This window comes from Bicyclus anynana, chromosome 2 (assembly GCF_947172395.1).
Source record: "Bicyclus anynana chromosome 2, ilBicAnyn1.1, whole genome shotgun sequence".
In the NCBI taxonomy this organism is placed as follows: Eukaryota; Metazoa; Arthropoda; class Insecta; order Lepidoptera; family Nymphalidae; genus Bicyclus; species Bicyclus anynana.
In genome coordinates, this window is record NC_069084.1 from 16,364,494 (window position 1) to 16,386,659 (window position 22,166).

At 37.7% G+C, this 22,166-nt stretch overlaps 3 protein-coding genes across 3 annotated transcripts; all 3 read right to left on the bottom strand.

The window, feature by feature from the left end:
* Positions 1-597: 597 nt before the first annotated feature.
* Positions 598-7,075, bottom strand: LOC112055754 (uncharacterized). Its single transcript, XM_052885504.1, has 14 exons — positions 7,030-7,075; positions 6,561-6,643; positions 6,086-6,281; positions 5,772-5,844; positions 5,397-5,524; positions 4,837-4,908; positions 4,031-4,114; positions 3,650-3,695; positions 3,213-3,382; positions 2,774-2,841; positions 2,505-2,640; positions 2,180-2,289; positions 1,885-1,978; positions 598-806 (listed from the first exon to the last, which is right to left on the bottom strand). Exons 1-14 carry the CDS (start codon positions 7,073-7,075, stop codon positions 598-600), a joined length of 1,515 nt encoding a protein of 504 aa, XP_052741464.1.
* A 459-nt stretch (positions 7,076-7,534) lies between these two features.
* Positions 7,535-18,389, bottom strand: LOC112055760 (mitogen-activated protein kinase 15). Its single transcript, XM_052888514.1, has 7 exons — positions 17,497-18,389; positions 13,505-13,711; positions 12,483-12,623; positions 11,587-11,726; positions 10,827-11,025; positions 10,342-10,503; positions 7,535-10,101 (listed from the first exon to the last, which is right to left on the bottom strand). The coding sequence occupies exons 1-7, from the start codon at positions 17,817-17,819 to the stop codon at positions 9,657-9,659; spliced, it is 1,617 nt and encodes a 538-aa protein (XP_052744474.1). The 5' UTR covers positions 17,820-18,389; the 3' UTR covers positions 7,535-9,656.
* Positions 18,390-18,487: 98 nt separating this feature from the next.
* LOC112055757 (plasminogen receptor (KT)) lies at positions 18,488-20,901 on the bottom strand. The gene is made up of 4 exons (XM_024095952.2): positions 20,511-20,901; positions 20,303-20,433; positions 20,085-20,194; positions 18,488-19,397 (listed from the first exon to the last, which is right to left on the bottom strand). The coding sequence occupies exons 1-4, from the start codon at positions 20,589-20,591 to the stop codon at positions 19,264-19,266; spliced, it is 456 nt and encodes a 151-aa protein (XP_023951720.1). The 5' UTR covers positions 20,592-20,901; the 3' UTR covers positions 18,488-19,263.
* Between the last annotated feature and the right edge of the window lie 1,265 nt (positions 20,902-22,166).

Genomic DNA, 22,166 nt, shown 5'->3' on the forward strand with positions numbered 1-22,166 from the left:
CACGGGCGCCGAAGCCTAATAACCCAGCACAGACTCCTCGGCTTCAGACTCATCTGAAAACAAATATACTTATGTAATTATTATCTATAAAAAAAACAAAACCTAACTACGTAAAATAATGGTAATTTAAGATTTAATTAAGGAACATAAAGAGCTTCATTAACTAAAAAAATACTAGGCTTAGTCCCAGCTGGCATATTCTCTTACTAGCTATTCTTGGTGATTCTCATGTCACTTGATTTCGTATAGAATATTCATTGATAACAGAGGGCCTAGTGGCAGTTTGATACTGTTACCGTCAACGTAAACGCGAATTTCTAAGGAATTGAAACAGCGCCATCTAGTGGCACTACTGCGCAACTGTTTTAATTCCATATAAAATTTGCGTTTACGTCAACGTGATAGTAACAGTATGAAAATATTGGAAACTCCCACTAGGCACACTGATCAAGAATTACTAACCAGTGTGCACACTAACGATAAAACGCAATAGTGATCTCTTCCAGGCTACCTAACATGAAGGTGTATACATATAAACATGTGAGACGATTTGATGATGATAAGTTGATTTGGCAGAGGTGGCGCGTGAAAGTGAAGTTAGTACATGATGATGATGATGATGATGATGATGATGATGATGATGATGATGACAATGATGATGATGATGACGATGGTGCTATAGTGAACCCTACTCTTCATGCGTTGGTACAGATCCTCCGTGTGCGCAGTGAACGTGGCCTGCTTGTAGTTCCCGTAGCCGTCGCACTGCACCTCGGCGCCCGTGCGACACTTCTCGCGCACGCAATCTAGGGAAAAGTATTATAAATAGAAATAGTTTATTTGATTAAATTTCTAAAACAGAAAAAGTATATTACATAAAAAAAAGAAATCTATATAACATATGACATTGTGCAACAATAACAAAAAATCGATAATACTACTTTACTGGAACACTGTGTTGCATTTATTATCGCCCATCTCATATAATCTTACACTCAAGTACTGGCATTTTTTTTTCTTTTATTATTATTAATGGTTAGACATTATATATTATATCAAATAAAATTTCAGCATAGTTATAACGCATAACGCAGCAAAATTATATATACGGATTATGTGAATAAATTAAAATTAGATTTAGCAAAAACAAAGACATGGAAATTATTAAGTAATCAATAGCATTTTACAGTTAATAATGTGCAGAATAATGAGAATACAAACAGCAGAATTAATGTTAATGAGATAAATTATTAAGTGTAATGTTAGTGGAGTAGTAACAATGGTCCATTAGTTAGTTTATGTGGTTTCGAATCACGAGGTCTTGGGTTTAAGTCCTGCCCACAAATTATCGGCGGCGGCCTACTACAGGGCTAGGTCTCCCTCCTTATAGAAGAAAAGATATAAATCGTAGACCCACCACGCTGCTCTAATGCAGGTTGGCGGACTTAGAGTGACCGGGACCGACGGTTTAACGTACTCTCCGAGGCACAGGGGCGTGATACGGGCGATAAATCTTCAGTTCTAACTACGCAATTTTAACTGTACAGTTTTTTCTAATCAAAACATCATTAGAAACAACCGTATAAGTAGTTAAAACTGTGCAGTTTTCAGTTGTGTATATACAAGGACGATTTAACTGAACAGTTGAACTGTGCAGTTATAACTGCAGGTTTGTTGACTGCATTACACTTCCAACTTCCAACTCCAGGCTGAGAATTTGTACTGAGAATTTCTTGGAAAAAAGAAAATCACAATAATATAGCTGGTCGTAAAACTAGAACGTCGTGATTCGAAGTCCTATGACTTCAAATCATCATCTAGTCACTGGAACACCGAGGTAGGCTGAACTGACCATACTAAAATGAACAAAACAATAATTCTAACCACAATTCATGTTGGAGACCTCAACGCGCGGAACCTTAATGCCGTCTATGAAGGTGCCGTCTTCCAAGGAGCAATAGCAGACGAACCGTCGACACTGTCAACAAAATCTCCACTTGCATAGCTTGCTAGCAACAAAATCTCAATTTATTGAAATTCTGTAAGAATTAGGAAACAGACTTCAAAAGAGAGTTCCATACGTCTATTTAATATTAGTATAGATATTACTTTTTTAATAGTTTTTACATCCTTATATCTTTTATCCTATTATCTTTTTATTATTTTTATTATATTCTACCTGAACTGGAGCGTAGAGCCAAAGCGGAGTGCACTGCGGGGCGTTGAAATGCAGATGGCCGTTCTTGCCGTACTTCTTCTTGTAGTACTTCAACTCCTTCTTGCATGGCTCTGTCATCAAATACAACTAATCAATTGTTAATCCTTTCAACAGCTTTTACCTGAAAAACCTAATTTTTGCTAAACAAAATATTTAAATTTTTAGGTCTAACCTACCTATCTGTTGGTTAGTACCGCGACCAATTGATTAGGTACAATCAGTCAAATAAAATAATATGATGATATAGCGGAATGGATTCCAAATATAAAAGAATCATCACAGCTACCTTTAGCTTCCAGGATGTTCTGGTCACGCTTTTTCCGGAAGCCAGCCGAAGTCTGCACGGAGTGTATGTCCTGACAGAAGCCCTGGCGGCAAACCAGCCCATCGTCACAGCCTGGCTCCAAGAACTCTTCTTCTATCTATTAAATAGCAAAACATTCAAACAGGCGAATATAGAACATTCTTCTTTTTGTAAATCAGTTAAAAATAATTAGTTTCAAACACTCTTAGTGAGTTGTTATAATATAAATACGTAAATCTTTAATTTTTTACCTCCGTTTCTTCGGTTCCATTAACGCGATGAATAGTCTTCTTAAATTCTGCACATTTTTGATTGAGTTCTAAAAGAAAATACAATTGTAAACTTTTAAAGGTAACTTCAAATAAATTAATTGTGTAATTTTTAGTCCCGTAGGTTTCAACTGCAACAAAATCTACAAATTACAACGGGCAATTCGGCAGCAATTCTAAAGATGCTCTAGTAGACAAACTAAAAATTCTGTCAAGCAGTGATGATGATGAAAAAGAAACACTGTAGTAAGCCATAAGCAAAAGGTAATATGACGAGTATTTATTACTTTTTGCTTATGGTTCACGCATTAAGAGGTCAATGGGTTCACGGGACGACACGACGAGACAGTAGTTGCCTTCAATGAGAGGCTCGAAACTAATGAGTCCTAATACTGAATCACCACAACACAAAGACACTAACGTTGGTAGGCGCTACATTTGCCGCAGCAGTTGCACTGTTCTTTGTCCGGGAGGAACGCGCCCGCAGCGCAGTCAGCCTCCTTCACCAGTCCGCCGCGACAGTCGTAGCCGCGACAAGAGACAGGACAGTCGCTGCCTTCAATGGGAGGTTCGAAGCGGTAAGTGCGACGGCTGAACAACAAAAGCCAGTCTACATAAGTTTATTTGTTGATGGCAGATTAGTCATCGAGCACATAGCTTGCTTCAGGCGCTTGCGAGTGAGCTATCGAGACGAAAAGACGTTGAGATTACCGTCCTTTATGCTTTTTACAGTATAAATACGTGACAGCTTTAATGTCGTGGCAATCCATTGTCTTTGCCTACCCCTCTGAAATACAGTGATGAAGTTATGGATGTTCAAACAAATTGGTCAAAAACAATGCGGTGTTTAACACTTACATGTTCAATGTTTCACTAGGTAACGAAGGCACGGTAACAGGTACACCTTTAATCAAAAATTTTAATCTATTTCAAAGTACTTTGAAACCTCAAAGGTTAAAGAAGTGGGAAGTAAAAACCAAAGATCAGGAGAACACATGTAATGATACTGCCATTAATTGTGTATCAGTAATCAGGATATTTCATAATTCATTAGATATTAAAATAAGGTAGAAAAGTGGATTTATTTTTGCAAACACAGATGGTACACTATAATCTTCTGTGTAGAGGGTTAGTGGCAACATAAGATTGCCCTCGTTTAACCAAAATTCGATTGCGAGGATGTTATTGCTACTATTATTATCGAGATAAAAGTTATCCAGTGATGCTATAATTTCTTACATCTCCTTAAGATTCCGTCACAGCGCAATGCCCTGTACTCCTGTTCCGGATGACCCCAATAGGGGTTGCAGCCAGCTGTGAAGTCTGCAACAAATTATATAATTTATGTTGTTTAGGAATTCAATTTAAAGGCAATTTAACAGAAGTAATCGTAATTTAACACGCGGAGAAAAAATAAAGTCTTGCCCAGTTACCACCTAGAATAGATCCCTCAATTTTTTACGTAAACAGAAGGTGATACTTGTCGAAGGTGGTACTCGTATAACTACGATAAAGACAGTCATGATTTATCTCACTCAGCCCACAAACTACAAAAGGTGGGAAAAGTTTCGTGCTCGTACTTCTAGCTCTTGACCTCGACTCACTCTGATAGAACTTCTGCGTTCACCCAATCAGTCTAGTCCAGTTACTAACTAGAACCCCTCCATTCCTTTACGTCACTCGGAGGTGGTTCTTGTCGCATGGTTGGTAAAACTACGGTCACGACTGTCAAGACTGATCTCACTCAACCCACAAATCACAAACGCTGGGAAACGTTTCGTCCTCCTACGCACTTTTAGCTCTCAAATTAAACTCTGCAAGAGTTTCTGCACTCGTCCAAATCCCCGATGACGCCGATGCGGTTCCAATGAGAAAGCTACAGCAATTAGAACAAAAACGCTAATGACTCAATATTTCTCCGGTTAAGGTTCGGACTCATTAGTTCTAGACTGCGATACCAGTCTGTTAGACCCACTCCGAGCTTAAGCTCTTAGTTCTTTCTTTCGAGGGGAAAAGGTAGGAGTAAAAGGAGGGGTAAAATTTACCAATCGTGGCTACAGGCAAAAATTCGTCAGCATCAAAGTTATATTCGTCAGCTACACAGGATTGATCCATTTCTGCAAAACCAAAAATCTTATTAGAAGAATTTTCTTTTTATTGGAAGAAAGAATAGCTTACCTACCTACCTATACCTAGGAATCGAGCCCACCTCTCGGTATTGGACCTCATCCAAAGCCACATAGAGCCACCGATGAGGCAGTACATTTTCAGTTCATTTTATGTTGCTGGACATAGCCTCATGATGCCTCTTGTAAGGACATCCAGACACCTCGGTCTGATTCTGACGCAGCATGCGTCCTGCAACTCCTTGTTATTCGCTTGATCCACCTATTGGGTCGTCAGCAAATACACCACTTTTCGGTGCGGGTCGTCATCCCATCACTATAGACCAACAGTGACATAGACCAATGTGTCCTGCCAATTGTTACGTCTGCATCGTGACTTGTAGAACTGTGTCTGTAACTTTAGTTCTTCTACGGATTCCCTCATGTTTGATTAGATCGCGCAGAGATACTCCGAGTTATGTTACTTATGAAGCAGTTACCTCTGTAGAACACGCATTCGTCGCAGCAGCGACACTGCGAGTAGTCGGCCGGGACGAACATGGTTCTCCACCGACCGTACTTTTTATCACAGTACGTGCGGTACTCCGACGGTAACACCCTGCGTTCTCTACAAACACAGTGTAACAATAGATAATTAAGTCCAGGTCAAAGTAATTAAGACTTTATTATACCTACTCGTACTCGTACTATATTAAAACAAAAGTCACTATCACGAAATATCTAAAAGCGCTTCACGTACACGTCGATACAAAGATGGCAGGATGTAGTATATAGATAGTAGAGCTCCGCTAAGAACAGATTTTGCGAGAGAGATTAAGATCTAAGCTCGGACGCTAGTAGCTAAAACAACTCACTTGCATGAATCACTGAATAGTTCACACTCTGTGATGTTGTTAAAACGTGGACATTGAGGACAAAGCTGGAAATCTGTAACAAAATTCACTGACAGCTTGGCAGCACTTAAGGAGGATATTATTGTATTGCCTACGAGTAGGTAGTTGTTTTAAATTGATCAATTTTGCGCACTCTGGTGCGAATTGGGTGTTCAAATTACGCTCCAATTTAGAACTCATCATGCCTTTCGATCAAGAGTGATCGTATTGAAATGCAAGCCTATAAAGAAAATCGTTGTTAAACTTCCTACCTATGAACTAAATAAGAAGCTTACCGTTATTATTCCTACATATCGGTCGTACGGTCCTTCTGGTTGGGATGTGCACCAGCATCTTCTCAGGACTACTCATCTCGCACTTCTCGTAGTCTATGTTTGCGTCGTTGTTCTTTACCAGAGACAGAATCTCAGTCTCTCGCCAGTACTCGCTCGTGTCTTTGTCACGATCGATGAGCATGATGAACGGGAGGAACTGACAATGTTTAGATGGTTTAGATGGATGGCAATTCGAGGTAGGAATTGGAAATATACGTTAGGATTGATGGCGTAGCGACCTCACAGGGGGAAGACAAAAGCCCTCTAAGCCAAGGTCCGTGTCTCAAAGCAGAAGCCCTTAGAGAGTCGCTCCACCCTCATTTGCTTCTGCCTTCGGGCCCCATCAGCCGATGTCATGAACCCCGGTGACGCCGCTGAAGTCCCAATAAGGAGGATAGTGGATACGGCACTTACTCAATCAGAAAAAAAAACCTACCCTCAAAGGTTCATTGACAGTAGTTTCTGTTTTATTTTCTTTATGATCCAAAGATATCACGGGTACCTTTATGTCTGCGCACACTAAAACCATAGGACACAAGAAAAGAAATATAAATTGGAATACAATTAAGAGTTTCATTATGATTTTACTATTTTTGGAGACTATTTATTCTGTATGTAATAGAGGTGTTGACATCTGACGTTCTTTTTTATTATAAACTATTTTATTCTTTCACTTTGAGCCTTAGACGAATTATTTGAGTAGCCTTAGCTGCGTAGACAGAAAAAGTTGGTTAGCGTAAATCTATGGTTAGCCTGCTTACGTCTTAGATTGCATCATCACTTACCATCAGGTGAGATTGTCAAGGGCTAACTTGTAAAGAATGAAAAAAAATGTAATGCTATTAAAAAAAATAAAGAATGATGACTTAGAAGAGCAGCTTTTGAGTTGCACTCTTCTTAGTAACCTGCCTGCCTTCTGAACAGCTGGTAGTCTACAAAGTTGCAGTGCATTATTACATCTATGAAGTGCACTAAGTACCACCAAGTACCTACTCTACGTAACTAGCGGACGCCCACTACTTCGGTCGCTCTTAGACCTCTTTAATCCGACCTTCTCGAAAAATCCGGTAATAGCGGACTTCTACTAACTACCTCCCGGCTCCCTGCCAAAGCAAATCCGGTGCGAGGCATGCACCTTCAACTTTTCAGTAAGATGTGTGCATTTTAAGAAATTAAATATCACGTGCCTCAAACGGTGAAGTAAAAACAATATGAGGAAACCTATACACTTGAGATTTTTCTTAATTCTCTAAGTGTGTGAAGTCTGCCAATCCGCATTTGGCCAGCGTGGTGGCCTAACCCCTCTCATTCCGAGAGGAGACTCGTGCTCAACAGTGAGCCGAATGTGGGCTGTTGATGATGATAATGAGATAATAAAGATGATAAATGAAACATCCAAGTTAGGTCCTGAATAACCAATTTTATTATTACTATAATATCACCAACATTATAGGTTTAGTTAATTCTTGTTCTATGGCAGTGTTGTGAATTTCATACATAGGTAAAAAGTAGGTCAGCATAATTAGTCATTATATCGAATACAAACACGTTTCATATAGGCTTTATTTAAATTATATTTAGGACCGCGAGCCTGCGATAGTCAGACACGCCGCATTCACAGTTTCTATGACGCTTCATGCCGGAACACCAAGTCGCTAAGTGGCATGTCTTCGCCAGTAGAGTGGTTACTAACCACCGCCGTAGCCTCTCACCGAGCAAGTCTTGAGGCAGTTTAAAAATATATAAATTACAAAATTGAGTCAAACTGAGAATCGAACCCAGGGCATCAAGGTTTATATGCGACGCAACCACGCCAAACTGTTCGTTAAAATATGCCTCGGTTAGATCGTCCACTTATAAATTTAAAAAGATCTCAATCTAAATTTAATAGTCTACAAACACTCGTTAAGATACTTTCCGCACAGCGTCGAATCCGAATCTGGGATAATCGAGATTTATAAGAATTGGATCGAATCCAGATAAGCTATTAGCAAATAGTCCAGCTGCTGGACTATAGGAGTTATTCCTCACTGAAACCGTAATAGAGCTAAATTTAAAAACAAGCCATAGTAAAGCTTTGCTTGCGTGATGTGTTGAGACTCTTCAGAGATGTTTTTGAGTTTAGACAATATTAATTGTCAAAGAAAGTATTAATAGAAGAAAAACATTACCCTCCTTCTGACGCAGTCGGGTAAATATTAAAGCACAGGGTATGGCTCAGCTAAAAAGAAACGTTTTCTACACACGATCACGATTTACTGACTAAACAAGCTTCTTAAATATTAAAAACCTGATGGAATGAGAAACCGGAGTTTGTATCAAGCATTAAGAACTTCCTTTTCTTTGGGATGGCTTTCCTTCGTCAAAACTCCATCATTCGCCACTGGTAGGTATAGGTTATATTTAGGTTCAATAGAACCTAACGATGTCAGTTTTCCAAGAGTCGGATTATCTGGCGACCATCCTGGTTGCAGCACGAGGTCAACACATCACGTCAAACTTATAACACCCCTTGCGTGGGGGTTAAAAACACATCTGGGTCTCCCAAATAGGTATTACAATATTAGACTAAACCTGAGACTTTTCGGATTTGAACCTGCTGCGGAAAGAGTACCCTACTTAAAATTATCCATCTAAAATATTCGAGTACTTCATAAGAATTCCATTTGCATGTCTTGGCTAAATTGCTTTAGATACACTATACGCTCAATAAAAAAAATACGACATTTAAAAGTTATTAAACACAAATATTTTCGAAGTTTGTAGAATACCTGACCAGAAATACAAACGCTGGGGGCCACAAGTATTTTTTAAATAATAATTGCTAATTAAAGAAATTACTTCGTATAATTTCCGCAAAATGACGAAATTTTTTATTTCTTTGGTCAGGCTGAACAAAGCATCAGTAATTCAGTAATGACTAGAAAATATCGAGAAAATAAAACATTTGTCTGTTGTAGACTTTAATAACGAATGACTAGAAAATGTTTATGGTGGTTACATTATCAGTTTAGTACAAAAATACAAATAAAATGGTACAAGATTTTCACTTGCCCTTTTATTTAGTAAGAGAGTTTTATTGAACTCAACTATTACTCATGTTTTGAGCGTGTTCAAGTTGTAGCTATCAGGTGAAGAACCAGGAGAAAAAGAAATCCCATCAGGTTTCCAGAGTTTCACTTGAAATAGTTGTTTTTTTTAGCAGAGAATAGCAAAACAAATCAATCTTGCACTAGAAAATATTTAGGCATTTATAAAGGAATTTATGTCGATAAACGGTATTCGTATTTTTAACGACACAAACAGTAGTATACAGTAGTGTTTTAGTATCAATTCGAAAGTAACGAGATTACCACGTATAGACAACTGAAACCTCTCTAGATCTCTCTAGCCTCTCTATTCCTAAAGAGCTGTTTCTAAATGTTGTATAACACATCAATTGAAAAAAAATAACACTATAAAATCCAATCCAAAAAAACTATCCACACTAATTATTATACTAAGAGATTCTACCAATAGTTTACGCTTCTTTTCACCGAATGCTCGTTCTTAGATCCATGAGTGCACTTGCAGTTATGACTCCATGCTTCTGGTTTCCAAAACCATAGCCATCACCACCGATGGTTATGGTGGAAAAAGATGTGGAATTTCTCCTTTGTTGAACAACTTTTTTACCCCCACTCATGTACCCAGCATCGGATGGACTTTGTCTCGTCACTGGTTGAAAGTAATCACCGTGGCAATTCACCATCCAATCTTGGTGGCCTCTGTTTTCAAATAATTTGGTAGCTTTGAGAGGTTTCCCAATACATTGGTCAGAGCGGTATTCTTTGAGTGGTTTTTCGACTTTCGGTTTAGGTCTCACTTTTTGGTCAGCTGAGACACTTAAAAGTTTCGACTTGGCGTAGGATTTCGAGAGCTCAGACGTTTCTTGGAAACTCTTGCTTTTAATTGTTGTTCCGACAGTCTGAGATTTGCTGGAATAACACAAATTTTATTTAACAAGTAAAACTCTTGCTAGTGGTGTTAGAAGCTTTGACTAGACTAGAAAACAATAACGTAATTTTACTTTGCAAAAGGATCTAATAAGTACTCGTAATAAACTCATCCGAAAAACACTACATGGAATGCTACAAAATATGCTTGACTTCTCAACTTTGTAAATATCTGAATGGTTCACATGCCCAAATATGTGGCAGCGTCCAAAAGGCACTCACCTGGAATGTGGTTTTCTTAATTGGCTGGTGTGATTCTGAAAGCCCTTGGCCATGATGCTGTACAGTTTGTTCCTGTAGTCGTCCACTGACATCTGCTTATCATCTCGCAGTGGTAGGAGGACGTCCGATGGTAAGATTGGTTCGTCTTTTTCACGGTGAAATCTAAAAAGATATTTAATCTATTCACTTCTTAAAAGCATGAAATATTTATGTTCTGTACAACATCTACTATCGCTTTTGCATTTACAATGGCTTTAATAAACAAGAGTGTCTTCTAAAAATGCACAAGTATTTTTATTTACTTTATTGCTGTATTTTTTATAGTTTGCAGACATCCTCAACCGCAAAAATCTTTGGTTGCTTTTGTAATACAACTTTTTTCGCAAAAAAAAAATGTTTTAACTAACACCCTAGTGCATATCTTTTAAAACGTTCAAAACAGAACTTAATAACAAAGTTTTTTGATATTATTCACAAATTCATACTTGGCAACGTATTCATGATGCAAAGCGCGTTCAGCACTCAGCCGCTTGGCCGGGTTGAACACCAGCAGCTGGTGCACCAAGTCCGCCGCGTCGCGAGGGGCGCAGGAGACCAGCGCGTTGAGGCTCGCTCCCCCGGCGTTGGTGGCGGCCTGCTCTCGGATCAGAGAGGAACCGTAGCCGCTGCAGACTGTTGCGATGTCTGGAAGGCGACGATGTATTAACATATTTTGTTTATTTTTAGAAAAAAAAAAATATATGAGCTCTATCTTTTGATTATGCAAACGCATTTAATGTGCAAGCGGTGCACATCTCCATTGCGAAGGGTTTGGGCACCTTTAGGGCGTTTGCTGATAGCATACAATATAAGTACGCTGAATATAGGTTAGCTGATAGACTTAGTCAGTAGGTATCTGAATCACAGTTCTATGGTGACTATGATTCATGTGCCGAAAAGTCGTAAGTAGGCTTAAGTATCTTACTAACACCTAAGTTACGATATTTACTAACACCACTATAAATCCTTCTTGAGAGTGGAAAATTATTATTGTATTAAAAGAATGAGTTAGACTGGATACGTCAGTCTAAGGGGTAGTCTGTAAACCTGTCCTTTTAAGCCCACACGGTCCAATCTCCATAGTTACCTACAGCACAGTAGAAGCATGGGTTATCAAACTTTCCGCTTTTATAAAATGAAGGTCAAGCCATCACAGACTTACAAAAGAATACTTAAAAGTTTTAAAAGAATACAATTTGAACAAACCTTCGGAGGATGGCCGTGGCAGAGCACCCATGATCCTCTCGATCTGATTGACGGTGGAAGATCCCGGGAACAAAGGCTTGCCCGTCAACATCTCCCCTAAAATGCATCCCAAAGACCACATGTCTATGCCCTTTGTGTAGCTAAGAGAAAACAAATGCTTAAATAAAATTTTGAATCTCATTAATTAAAAGTGCTCAGAAGGATTAATGAGCTACATAGAGTTTTAATTACTTTGTCATCTATTTAGGACCTCGTAAGAGGATTTACAAGTCGACCTCGACGAGTGGTCGAATAGCACATTCCAGAGCTATACTCGCATGCTTTTGGTTGATCAAATTCGAAATGCGATTCGCATGGCAAAGCTAAATAGGCGGGGCACTTAATTAAGAATCAAGTCTCAGTCTATGAATACCACTGTAAGAATCTTAGTCCAGAAATTGATGTCAATTGACCAATCTTTTTCCTCTCTCTTGAATAACTCCAGGACCCACAGCCACAGGGAATAAAAATATAATAACGCATAAGTTGATAAAAATTAAATATTATTTCATTGCCAAAGTCTATCACTAAAGCGCAAGAGCACCAAGATATCTTGAGACAAGAGAAAGACAAATGGCGACCAATAGTAATGCAACCGGAAATATCGCTTTCTCTTTCATTGCGTTAGGACGAATGAGCTGAGACAACTCTGCCGTTATTGGTTGACAATATATCTTTATCTCTTCACAAGATATGTCACACACAAGCTATAGCTTGGCAAGTTCAATCATGACACTCCCATGATATGCGGGCGACAGGGGGGAACGACGGCGCGGGCCATCGGGAGTGTTACGAATGAATTTGCCAAGCTATAAGGCCTACCGGACATCACGTAAGCGATAAACTTCGATACTTACTTCTTGCTAGCAATGAGTATCTCAGGCGCGCGGTACCACCTCGTGGCGACGTAGTCGGTGAGGCAAGGGTCGGCGCCGTCCTCCCCGCCCGAGTACATTGCGGACACAGAGCGGGCCAAACCGAAGTCTGCTATTTTCACCCTGGGGAAATAGTACAGCGTTATTTTGGGATACAGAGTGGTAAATTACACTTACACTTGAACTCAATTTCCTTTTGAGTGTTGTTTTTATTAAAGTATTTCCATTTTCGCATTTAAAATTAGGTCTCGGTATTTTTCTTATAATTTGTAAAACTACGTGTGGAGGTAGCCGTTTACTGACAACGGTCCCGGTGAGCAGCACATCCCTTATCTCTATTGACATTTATGACCCTAAAGTGTTTTTCAGATAGCACGCACAGATGGGTACTGTGACAGTTGCCTTATGACGTTCATAATACGTACTATTACCGTGCATCGCGGCAAACTTTTAAGAAAAACACTATAAGGGACAGTTCTTAATGAGCTAACTATAAATATAATTATGTACCCACTTATAAAATATTTTCATGAAAGAAGAAGAAGAAAGAAAAGAAGAAATACTTTATTGCACACAGAAATACAATAAAAATTAAAAACATTCATAAAAAAACATTAAATAAATAATAAATAAATATACTTAAACAATACACATCACTATCTAGCCCCAAAGGAAGCATACAGAGTAGCTTGTGTTATGGGTGCTAAGATAGTTGATATTATAATATTAATATACAATTATATACTACATATAATGTATAAATACACACAGACACTGGAAAACACCCATGTTCATCACACAAATATTTTACAGTTGTGGGAATCGAACCCACGGCCGTGGACGCAGAAAGCAGGGTGCCCACTGCGCCACGCGGCCGTCAAATCATTGTCATTTGGTAATGACGGTCTTAATGTCATTTATGTAAGGCGACGTCAATTTTAGTTCAGGTTTTAGCCGCAAGACTTCTTTCATGAAAAGGACTCTACAGTCTCTCATTCACTCACCTGCAAGCGCTATCAATGAGCACGTTACTCGGCTTCTGGTCTCTATGTATCACATTCCCCGAGTGTATGTATTTGGTCGCCTTCAGCATTTGATACATGATGTACCGCTTGTGGATGTCCTTGAGGATGTTCCCGCGTTTGATCACGTTATGCAGATCCGTCTCCATGTACTCGAAGCCGAGGTAGATGTCCCGGTTGTTGAGGGCCCTGGAATTTCAAGGTCATCAACATTATCACCACATTTTAACTACAGGGCCAGGCCTCCCTTGTTTTAGGCAACACCGGCCCAAAGTAAACTTTAAAATGGAGCGAGATCCAATTATGGCGCCTCTCCTGTTTGCTCCTAATAATATGTAGGTACCTATACCAAATTATGAGTGTAAAGTATGGAACACGAAGATCTCGACCAAAATCTGGAGTGACCAATTGAAAATCTGGCGCCGTAACGTCTACAGTACTGCGCCTGATTTTCGTACATGACCTACGTAATATCGATAACATTTAATATCATACTGACATCTGATAGAGATGCGATGCGACCTGTGCACTATACGCGCGTGTCTTGTTGGTCTCTTCTCCTTAAATATAGACAATTAAAAAAAATTCTTTTATTTTTCTTTACCATTTAAGGATTCGGCGCCTGGAGCGACTGCTCTTTTCGCCGTATGGACGGGCCGGCCCTGGTTATAGGAGAGGGTATATGGAGTATAGATTCATCAACGATGCCCCAACGCAGGTTGGCAGGCTTACCTAATAGTATTTAATAAAATGATTGTACGATATTGACAGGAACCGATAGCTTTTTGCACTGAAATATACCTACAGACATAGAGGAGTAACCAACTTCCCAACTCCGAGCTGAATTTTTTTTCTAAAAAAATCTTTTTGAAGGCTCAACAACTCAAAGAGTAAAGGGTTAATGGACTCAAGACGGAATGGCTATGGGCTCGATCTATCTCGACCATATTCAAAAGAAATTGTCGGGGACAGAGCAAAAGCGCGTGACCCAGCATTGAGAAATCCCGAATGTCTAAATGAAAATGAAAATGAATTTGACATTTCGCTTTTTCGATTTTTTTTAGGGAATAATTAATTCGCATTTAGTTAGACTAAATAGAACATCAGAAATCGCCTAAATACAATACTGCAATAGATACGATATACCTGGCAAGTGTCGAATACTCGATAGGTGGATATGTTCAGTGAATTGACAAAACTATTTTTTAAAGAATATCTATTAGGTTCTTAATCATAATCATCATCATCATTTTGTCATTATCAACCCATATTCGGCTCACTGCTGAGCTCGAGTCTCCTCTCAGAATGAAAGCGGTTAGGCCAATAGTCCACCACGTTGGCAGACTTCACATACGCAGCGAATTAAGAAAATTCTCTGGTATGCAGGTTTCCTCACGATGTTTTCCTTTGCCGTTAGAGACACGTGATATTTAATTTCTTAAAATGCAACTGAAAAGTTTGAGGTGCATGCCCCGGACCGGATTCGAACTTACGCCATCCAGAATCGGAGGCAGAAGTCATATCCACTGGGCTATCACTATAAGCTGAAACCACGACTTTCGTAAAATTCCAAAGAAAAAGGAATTCGCCGATTCCAAACAGCAGATTTTAAATTGTTATCTACGGAATTTGACAATTATGTTAATTTTCGAATTTGCAGGTAACAGGGGCCGATGCCATGGAGATAGCATGATGAATATGAAACTCCGTGATGCTATCCAGGTCAAGGGCGCATGGAACTGCTTGGAGCTACTAACCACCTACTTGCAATTCGTTTGTCGACCTCTCATCGAAGCTTCATTCCAGGTCGGGTCAGTTGCAATGGCGTGCAATTCATACATTAATCAAAACACTGCCTATTTACTGTGATTTTATTGATGTATTCTTCTCATATTATAAAGTTTGTTCTGTTTCGGATACAAAATTCTTTATACTGTCACGCAAAAATGGCCCAACCTCACCATTATCAGCCTATTTTAATGGCCCAATACAGGACCAGGCCTTATAGGAGACGGGAATGGATCTTAGACCCACCATATTGCTCCAATGCAAGATTTTTTAAAATAGTATTTGCCATATCTTTGTTATTATTATGACCAATATTCCTATTCCCCTCCAACTAGTCGGGAAAGGCTGTATTAGGAGAGGGTACGACAATAGTCCAACGGGGCGGGTCGAAACCACCACCCCTCGATGATGAATCCGATAGGTTGAGCTATTGAGGCTCTCAAAAGGTCGGTCCTATGTGCAGAGCATGCATGGAGGAAGAAGAAACCCCGATACATGTTATGCTTAGATGCAGAGGTGTATCTGAACAACGCGCAGCACATGTTGCATCCCCAGCAACACTCCATGAGGCGTTCGGCGGGCAGCCTGCTAAGCTTCTGGAGCGAGCTCGGTTGCCTGGAGTGACTCCAGCGGGGACCAGCACTAAATGGACTTACGTACAACGGCCAACCCCTAGTGATCAAGTGCGGAAAAGGCCCAGGAAAGAAGAAGAAGTTCGGGCGTAGGGTGATAATGTTTTGACTATTAACGCTTAGGTACTATCAGATAGTTATAATAGGTAATATCCGGGGACCAACGGTTAACATGCTTTCTGAGGAGCCATTGTTATAACGATGCAGACCAAAAACTTTATACGGAAATGGATGAGATGTCGGAAAAAAATGTTGTACCAAAAACGTTGTACAAATAACTGGACGACAATCGCGGATTTCTTGAAGAGTGAAGAGAAAATCAGAAAGACAGAAAAAAATAGACCATTGCCGTGTTTTAGGCTCAAAAGGCTACCGCCTTACAACCATGGACAACCTGAATGAGCTAGTTGTCCACGAGGATTTAACCTTCCCCTTTTCCACTCAAATCCACCCCGCCTAGTCACAACAAGAGATATGGACGGCTCGAGCGCCACGAGTATACTGAAATCGACCGCACGACGAGCGCCTTTCATCGCAAGTCGTTCCCGCCAACCGATCGGTACCCGTCTCTAACTCCCCCCTTTTTACGGAAACAAGTCGCGCCACCTGACGTCATATCCGTCTCAGACTACTATTTCCTACAGTATCCAGTATCCTACTCATCTTATATTATTTTTATAGGTATCCTGAATTTCTATTTTAAACTGGAAACACGATGTTTACCTTTCATCCGATACGCAAAAAGTTGTTTAAGCTTTTAACTGCAGTTAGGCTATACCTACTATACTTTTTATAATCTACACATTGGTCATTGATGGTCCCGTGGTGGTGGTTTTCTTACAAGAAAAATTGGAAGTTGGCGGTGTTAGTACACTCCCGTGCCTCCGAGAGCACGAAAGCCGTCGGTCCTGCGCCTGATCTCCCACCGGTCGTGTCAGACTGCCGTCCCATCGGATTATGACAGTGAGGGAATAAAGAGTGCACCTGTGCTTGTGCACACACATGTGCACTGTAACATTTCCTTCGAATGTGGTTAACTTCAACCTGAGATTGGCCGCCGTGGTCAAACAAATCGGTCGAGAGCATATTATATCAACATCTTCAGCCAATGGACAGCCATTGCCTTTTGTAGGGACTTCCAAACATCACGATCAAGCCGCCTGCATCCAGCGAATCCCTGCGATTCGCTGGATGTCGTCAGTCCACTTGATGGGGTGTAGACAAACACTGCCGTTTTCTAGTGCGGGGTCGCCATTCTAGCACCTTAAGACCCCAACGTCCATCGACTCTTTGAACTATGGACAGGGCGCATAGTTCCCACCAGCTCGACCTGGACCAATTAAGAAAACCTCAATCGCCCCAGCCGGGGATCGAACCCAGAACCTCCATCTTGTAAATCCACTGCGCCACGGAGGCCGTAAAACCCTAAGCCCACCAACCCACATTGAAGCGTGTGTGGGCCTATGCTCTCAATCCCTCTTTACAGGCGGCCTAGATTTGTAGAGGACTATTAAAAATAGCTTGATTACATTGGAATTTAAAAAAATAACTTACCTGTGTATACTGTGTAATTTAACGATGTTAGGATGATTCCTGAACGACTGCAAGAAGATAATCTCACGGAAGGTCCGTTGCGCGTCTGTTTGATTTCTGAACGCGTCAAAAATCTTCTTTATGGCCACGACGTCCTTGCTCTTCTTGTCTACTGCCTTCCACACTATGCCGTAAGCGCCTTTGCCCAATCTCTTTTTTATATCAAACCTTTTTAATATATGCTCATCAATCTCTGACATATTTTTTTCCGGACTCTTTTTCGCCACTTTCGGTACATCCTTCTTTTTTTCATCCCTTTTCACGTTAGCAACGTTGTGATTCATTCTCAAACCGCCTTACACTACAGCTTGACTCTGAAATAACATAAATTCATGTGAAATACCTAGCAGAGGCAAGTCTCGAATATTATGCAAAATTATGTTCAAATCGTTACAACCTAATTTGAATACCGTAGCATGACGAACGAAATTTAAAATCACAGATATCGATTATATTGTATATTGGTAAACCAAGCAACGAATGAAGTGTTGGACGAAATACAAACATTTTTTTTATTAAAAAAAAAACAACTTAAATCATACATCTCAACGTACTTACGATATAATATTTATTTCAACGTGCACTTATATTTCAAGTAAATATGGATTTTACAAATCATTTTAAAAATGTCTTCAATAGAATAGGGTTTTGTATAATCAAAATATCACCACGTTTTGTTCCGATAGACAAAATTCATTTGTTTACGTCGCCAAACAAGTTGTCAGTTGCCATGACAACCGCTGAACCGCACAGTCATATCACATTAATGATGACCTTACAACAAATAAGGTTTGATCGATATAAAACCAATTATTAAAAAATCGATTTATGAGTCCTTTTCAGTTTCGGGTTATTCGGATAGGTATTATATTGTCGTTAACCGTAAAATATCTAATAAAATATGTGGTAACTAAATGGAGAATGGCTTAGGTACTCAAATAATAAAAAATAGTTTATATAATAATCGTTTTATTTGAAATAACATGAATAGGTAAATGTAATAAATAATAATTTCCTATTAACTAGTAATACTTATTTATTTGAAATTGGCAATGTTTTGTTTAGGATAAATAGATACCTACATTTAGAATATCCAATCCATAGGAATCTTAAATCACATTTAGAAGTTACAAATTACAATTTTAAGTTAATTTCGTAAGATATAATAAATTATCACTTAAACATATAGCACAGAAAAATATTTTTTATAAATTATATAAAAAAAATAAAACTTAAAATATTATTTTCAAATAAAAACATTACAAAAATAAGAAAAAAAAAATATTTTTTATCACAATTATGAGTAGGTAAGTATTAAAACTTAAATATAAAATAATTTAAAAATTATATAATTTTATTAAAAAATCCCTGAAATAAATCTAATCAACATAGTTTTACTAACAATAAAAGCATATATTGCAAACAATCAAACTTATTACAACATTTTTACATTGAAATGTGCGTTAAAACTAGTTTTAAAGTCAACATTTAAGTATATCCAGAAAATGGATATTAATTGAATTATATAATTAATACTTAAAAGTAGACCAACAGCTTTAATTTTTATATAGTAACTTCGAATATTATTATTGCACACTTTTATTATGAAAAATTTTACTTAATTTAAGTATCAATTTGAGAAGCCAACTAGCACATACATATCTAAAAAGCCTTCTAAACTACAATGCAGTGAAGGCACACTTTATGTCAATTATTGCTGTATTTCCACTATGGCAGAGGAGGGTGAATCTTTTTCTTTTCCTCTTCGTCCATACGGCCTTGGTCTACTGAAGATGGTGTTGGCAGACCACATGGTAGCTCCAGCATGTCAGACTCATGTGTCATAATATGCTCTGCTTCCACTAAAAGAAATTTTTCAATAATCAAAAATAAGTACAATAAAATAATTTCAGTGTATGTGTATACAGGGTGTTAAATTAAAATACTAAAAAAGATTCCAACAAATTGATATATATCCTCCTTTTTTTGAAGTCGGTAAAAAATACCCACAAACATAACTTTATACTAGATAATAAGGTCAAAGATTTTTAGAAAGATTATTTGATTAATGATCTACTTTAACATTATCAACTTTAGAACAATCAGTGAGATTTTAAATATTCTAACTATGTACACAGATTTAATGTAGTATTTTATTTTTTATTATTTTTAAAGTGTGTAAAATAAAAGATAGACTATTACAAAAATTACAAATACAGAAAAAAAATGGAAAAATACTCATTGGTTTTTTATTATTATAAAACCATACCATGATAGAATTATATGAAAAAAACGAAAGTAAAAAGTAAAACTTGTCTTTTCTTTATGTATGTATGTATAGAATAATACTAAAATAAATACTATAGTAATGAATGTAATTGGCAATGTTTTGCTTAGGATAAATAGATACCTACATTTAGAATATCCAATCCATAGGAAATAATAATAGTAATGAAGTCCATAAGATTATTATATGTTGAGATTAGACGGTTTTGATATTTTAAGAAGGCATTGCAATAGCTTATATGTGGCACTAGGCATCTACTTACTTCTAATGCGGTGAATTTTGTTTCCATATGCAAGATCCCAATAATATAGATTCACAAAAGTAAGTGGCAACAATGGAAATAAAAAATACGCTCTTTTAGTGCGCCTGAACCTGAAAGTTAAAAAAAACATTTAAGAACACACCAATACTTACCTAAATACGAAAATATCAAAACAGGTAAGTACATATTAGTCTTAAATTAGTATTTTTGTAACCTACCCTGTAAATAAACCTGTAGCTGCAGCAAAATAAAAAGCTGTAGTCCAAAGAAATAAATCTCTGCTTTTTGCTATTTCCATAGCCCGCTGCCTTTCAGCCATTTGGTTCCTCAACTGAATTTGCCTTTCCATCTAGGAAAGATATACAATTATTAATGCGAATATTAATTTAGTAAGTAAGTTCAACTAAAAGAATATCAATTACTTACAGCAATTTCGTTGAGATTTTGAAGAAATTTCTCATTGTTTCGGTAATGTTCTTCCAAGTTAATTGAAAAATAATTCCCCATTTTCAGAACTTTATTAAAATTGGACTTCGCTTTTATCCTTTTCTAGTTTAATAAAACAACACCCTCTATTTTCAGTTGTAAATAGGTACCTCTGCTAACTAGTCCAAAATAATGTTTTTTTGTTTAGCCAATAAGTACTATCAGTCTGACTAGTACCTAACTGGATTGTATTGATTAATATATTTTTACAATTGGGCTAAGAACACAACGAAGACAACACGATTATTTAATTCCATTTTTAATATGTAATCAACAGACATCAGTAAAGGTCTTATCACCAACCAACCACAGACTCTTAAAACAAAACAAAATAAGAATGATAAGTCTGTCAAAAATGACAATTTTCATTATCACTGATAAGCAGCGTTGTCAATATCTAAACCTATTTTTCATAACTCCACACAAATAGTAGCGTAATTCCTCAAACTGGTGGTAGAAAATATCCCAATTCCTCGCAAATTTAACTTCGCCTACATGTAGAAATAAAGAAAAAAAGTAATTATCCTTATAATTTAACAATTTCTTAAATGTTAGGCGCCAAACGGCGCTAGAGCGTAACTCATATCTGCGAACAAATTATTCTGTATCAAAATATTTATAAAAAAATATTTTTTAAATAGAATAGCAGAATTATTAAACTAAATTGTCTTTAATCGATTTTATTCAAAAGTTAATACTAGCTCAATAATATGCCATATTAACGAGCTTCTAGCATTAATGTGTCTTGAATTAGATTTTGGGACTTAATGAAATGAAATGAAAATACACACCACAAAGAAATAATACAATAAATACAAAAAAATAGGTAGTTTTATTGATTCGTCATCAGGCCCATAGAAAACTTTAGTTTTTACTCGAAAAATTAATTGGTGGATTATAGAAGTTGGAAAATCGATTTTAGATTGCTGAATGATCGACAACAATCAATCGCACGCAATCACTATGTTAGAATATATTGAAACTGTCAATCCCTCAGACGAATTATATATAGACCTGTCTTGCCAGACGTTACCCTTCTGTATAGTTCTGTATTTATATGACCAACGATCTAACCCGTTTATAAAGACTATAGAATCGAAGTTTCATTGTTGTAAAAGTTTTGTCGTGTAAAGAGCTTTCCAAAAAATGACGGTTTTTGTAGATGAATGGCATAAAACGATTAACAACCTCTAGCTTATTATAAAATGTATAACATAATTAAATCAAATTTGTAACAAAAATAATGTCTAAAAAGAATCGATGTTTCAGCTGAAACAGCAAAACTTCGTTCAAGTAATCGAATATTCTGTGTAACGACTTAATGTGACGTGTTTATTAATGTGTTAAAGCGAATCAGATACACAATATATTTATTGGTGCTAAGTATTTTCGATGTGTCAGTTTACCAAAACCATCAAAATTGTTTTTCTTTTTTGAGGGAGACGCCCTAAAAAAACGACAGATATTTTTGTTGGTTTTGGGTGCGACTCAAGTCCATAGGTATTTGGTCTGAGCAAAATACTGTAGATAAGGAAGGCTGTTTACCTTTGCCTTTGCCTTTTTTAATCTTTGCTCTCTAAAAATGACAGACGTGAG

What these genes read in the sequence shown, in the direction of transcription:
- LOC112055757 (XM_024095952.2), bottom strand. Translation starts at nt 20,591, where the DNA reads ATGGGGAATTATTTTTCAATTAACTTGGAAGAACATTACCGAAACAAT. An exon ending in AAAATCTCAACGAAATTGCT is followed by an intron (nt 20,434 to 20,510) that starts GTAAGTAATTGA and finishes TATCTTTCCTAG; the next exon opens with ATGGAAAGGCAAATTCAGTT. An exon ending in GCTACAGGTTTATTTACAGG is followed by an intron (nt 20,195 to 20,302) that starts GTAGGTTACAAA and finishes TTTAACTTTCAG; the next exon opens with GTTCAGGCGCACTAAAAGAG.
- LOC112055754 (XM_052885504.1), bottom strand. Translation starts at nt 7,075, where the DNA reads ATGCACTGCAACTTTGTAGACTACCAGCTGTTCAGAAGGCAGGCAG. An exon ending in CGAATGCGTGTTCTACAGAG is followed by an intron (nt 4,909 to 5,396) that starts GTAACTGCTTCA and finishes TTGGTTTTGCAG; the next exon opens with AAATGGATCAATCCTGTGTA. An exon ending in TGACGGAATCTTAAGGAGAT is followed by an intron (nt 3,696 to 4,030) that starts GTAAGAAATTAT and finishes TTTTGATTAAAG; the next exon opens with GTGTACCTGTTACCGTGCCT.
- LOC112055760 (XM_052888514.1), bottom strand. Translation starts at nt 17,819, where the DNA reads ATGAATCACAACGTTGCTAACGTGAAAAGGGATGAAAAAAAGAAGGAT. An exon ending in GCCACGGCCATCCTCCGAAG is followed by an intron (nt 11,026 to 11,586) that starts GTTTGTTCAAAT and finishes GTCGCCTTCCAG; the next exon opens with ACATCGCAACAGTCTGCAGC. An exon ending in CATCATGAATACGTTGCCAA is followed by an intron (nt 10,504 to 10,826) that starts GTATGAATTTGT and finishes ATATCTTTTTAG; the next exon opens with ATTTCACCGTGAAAAAGACG.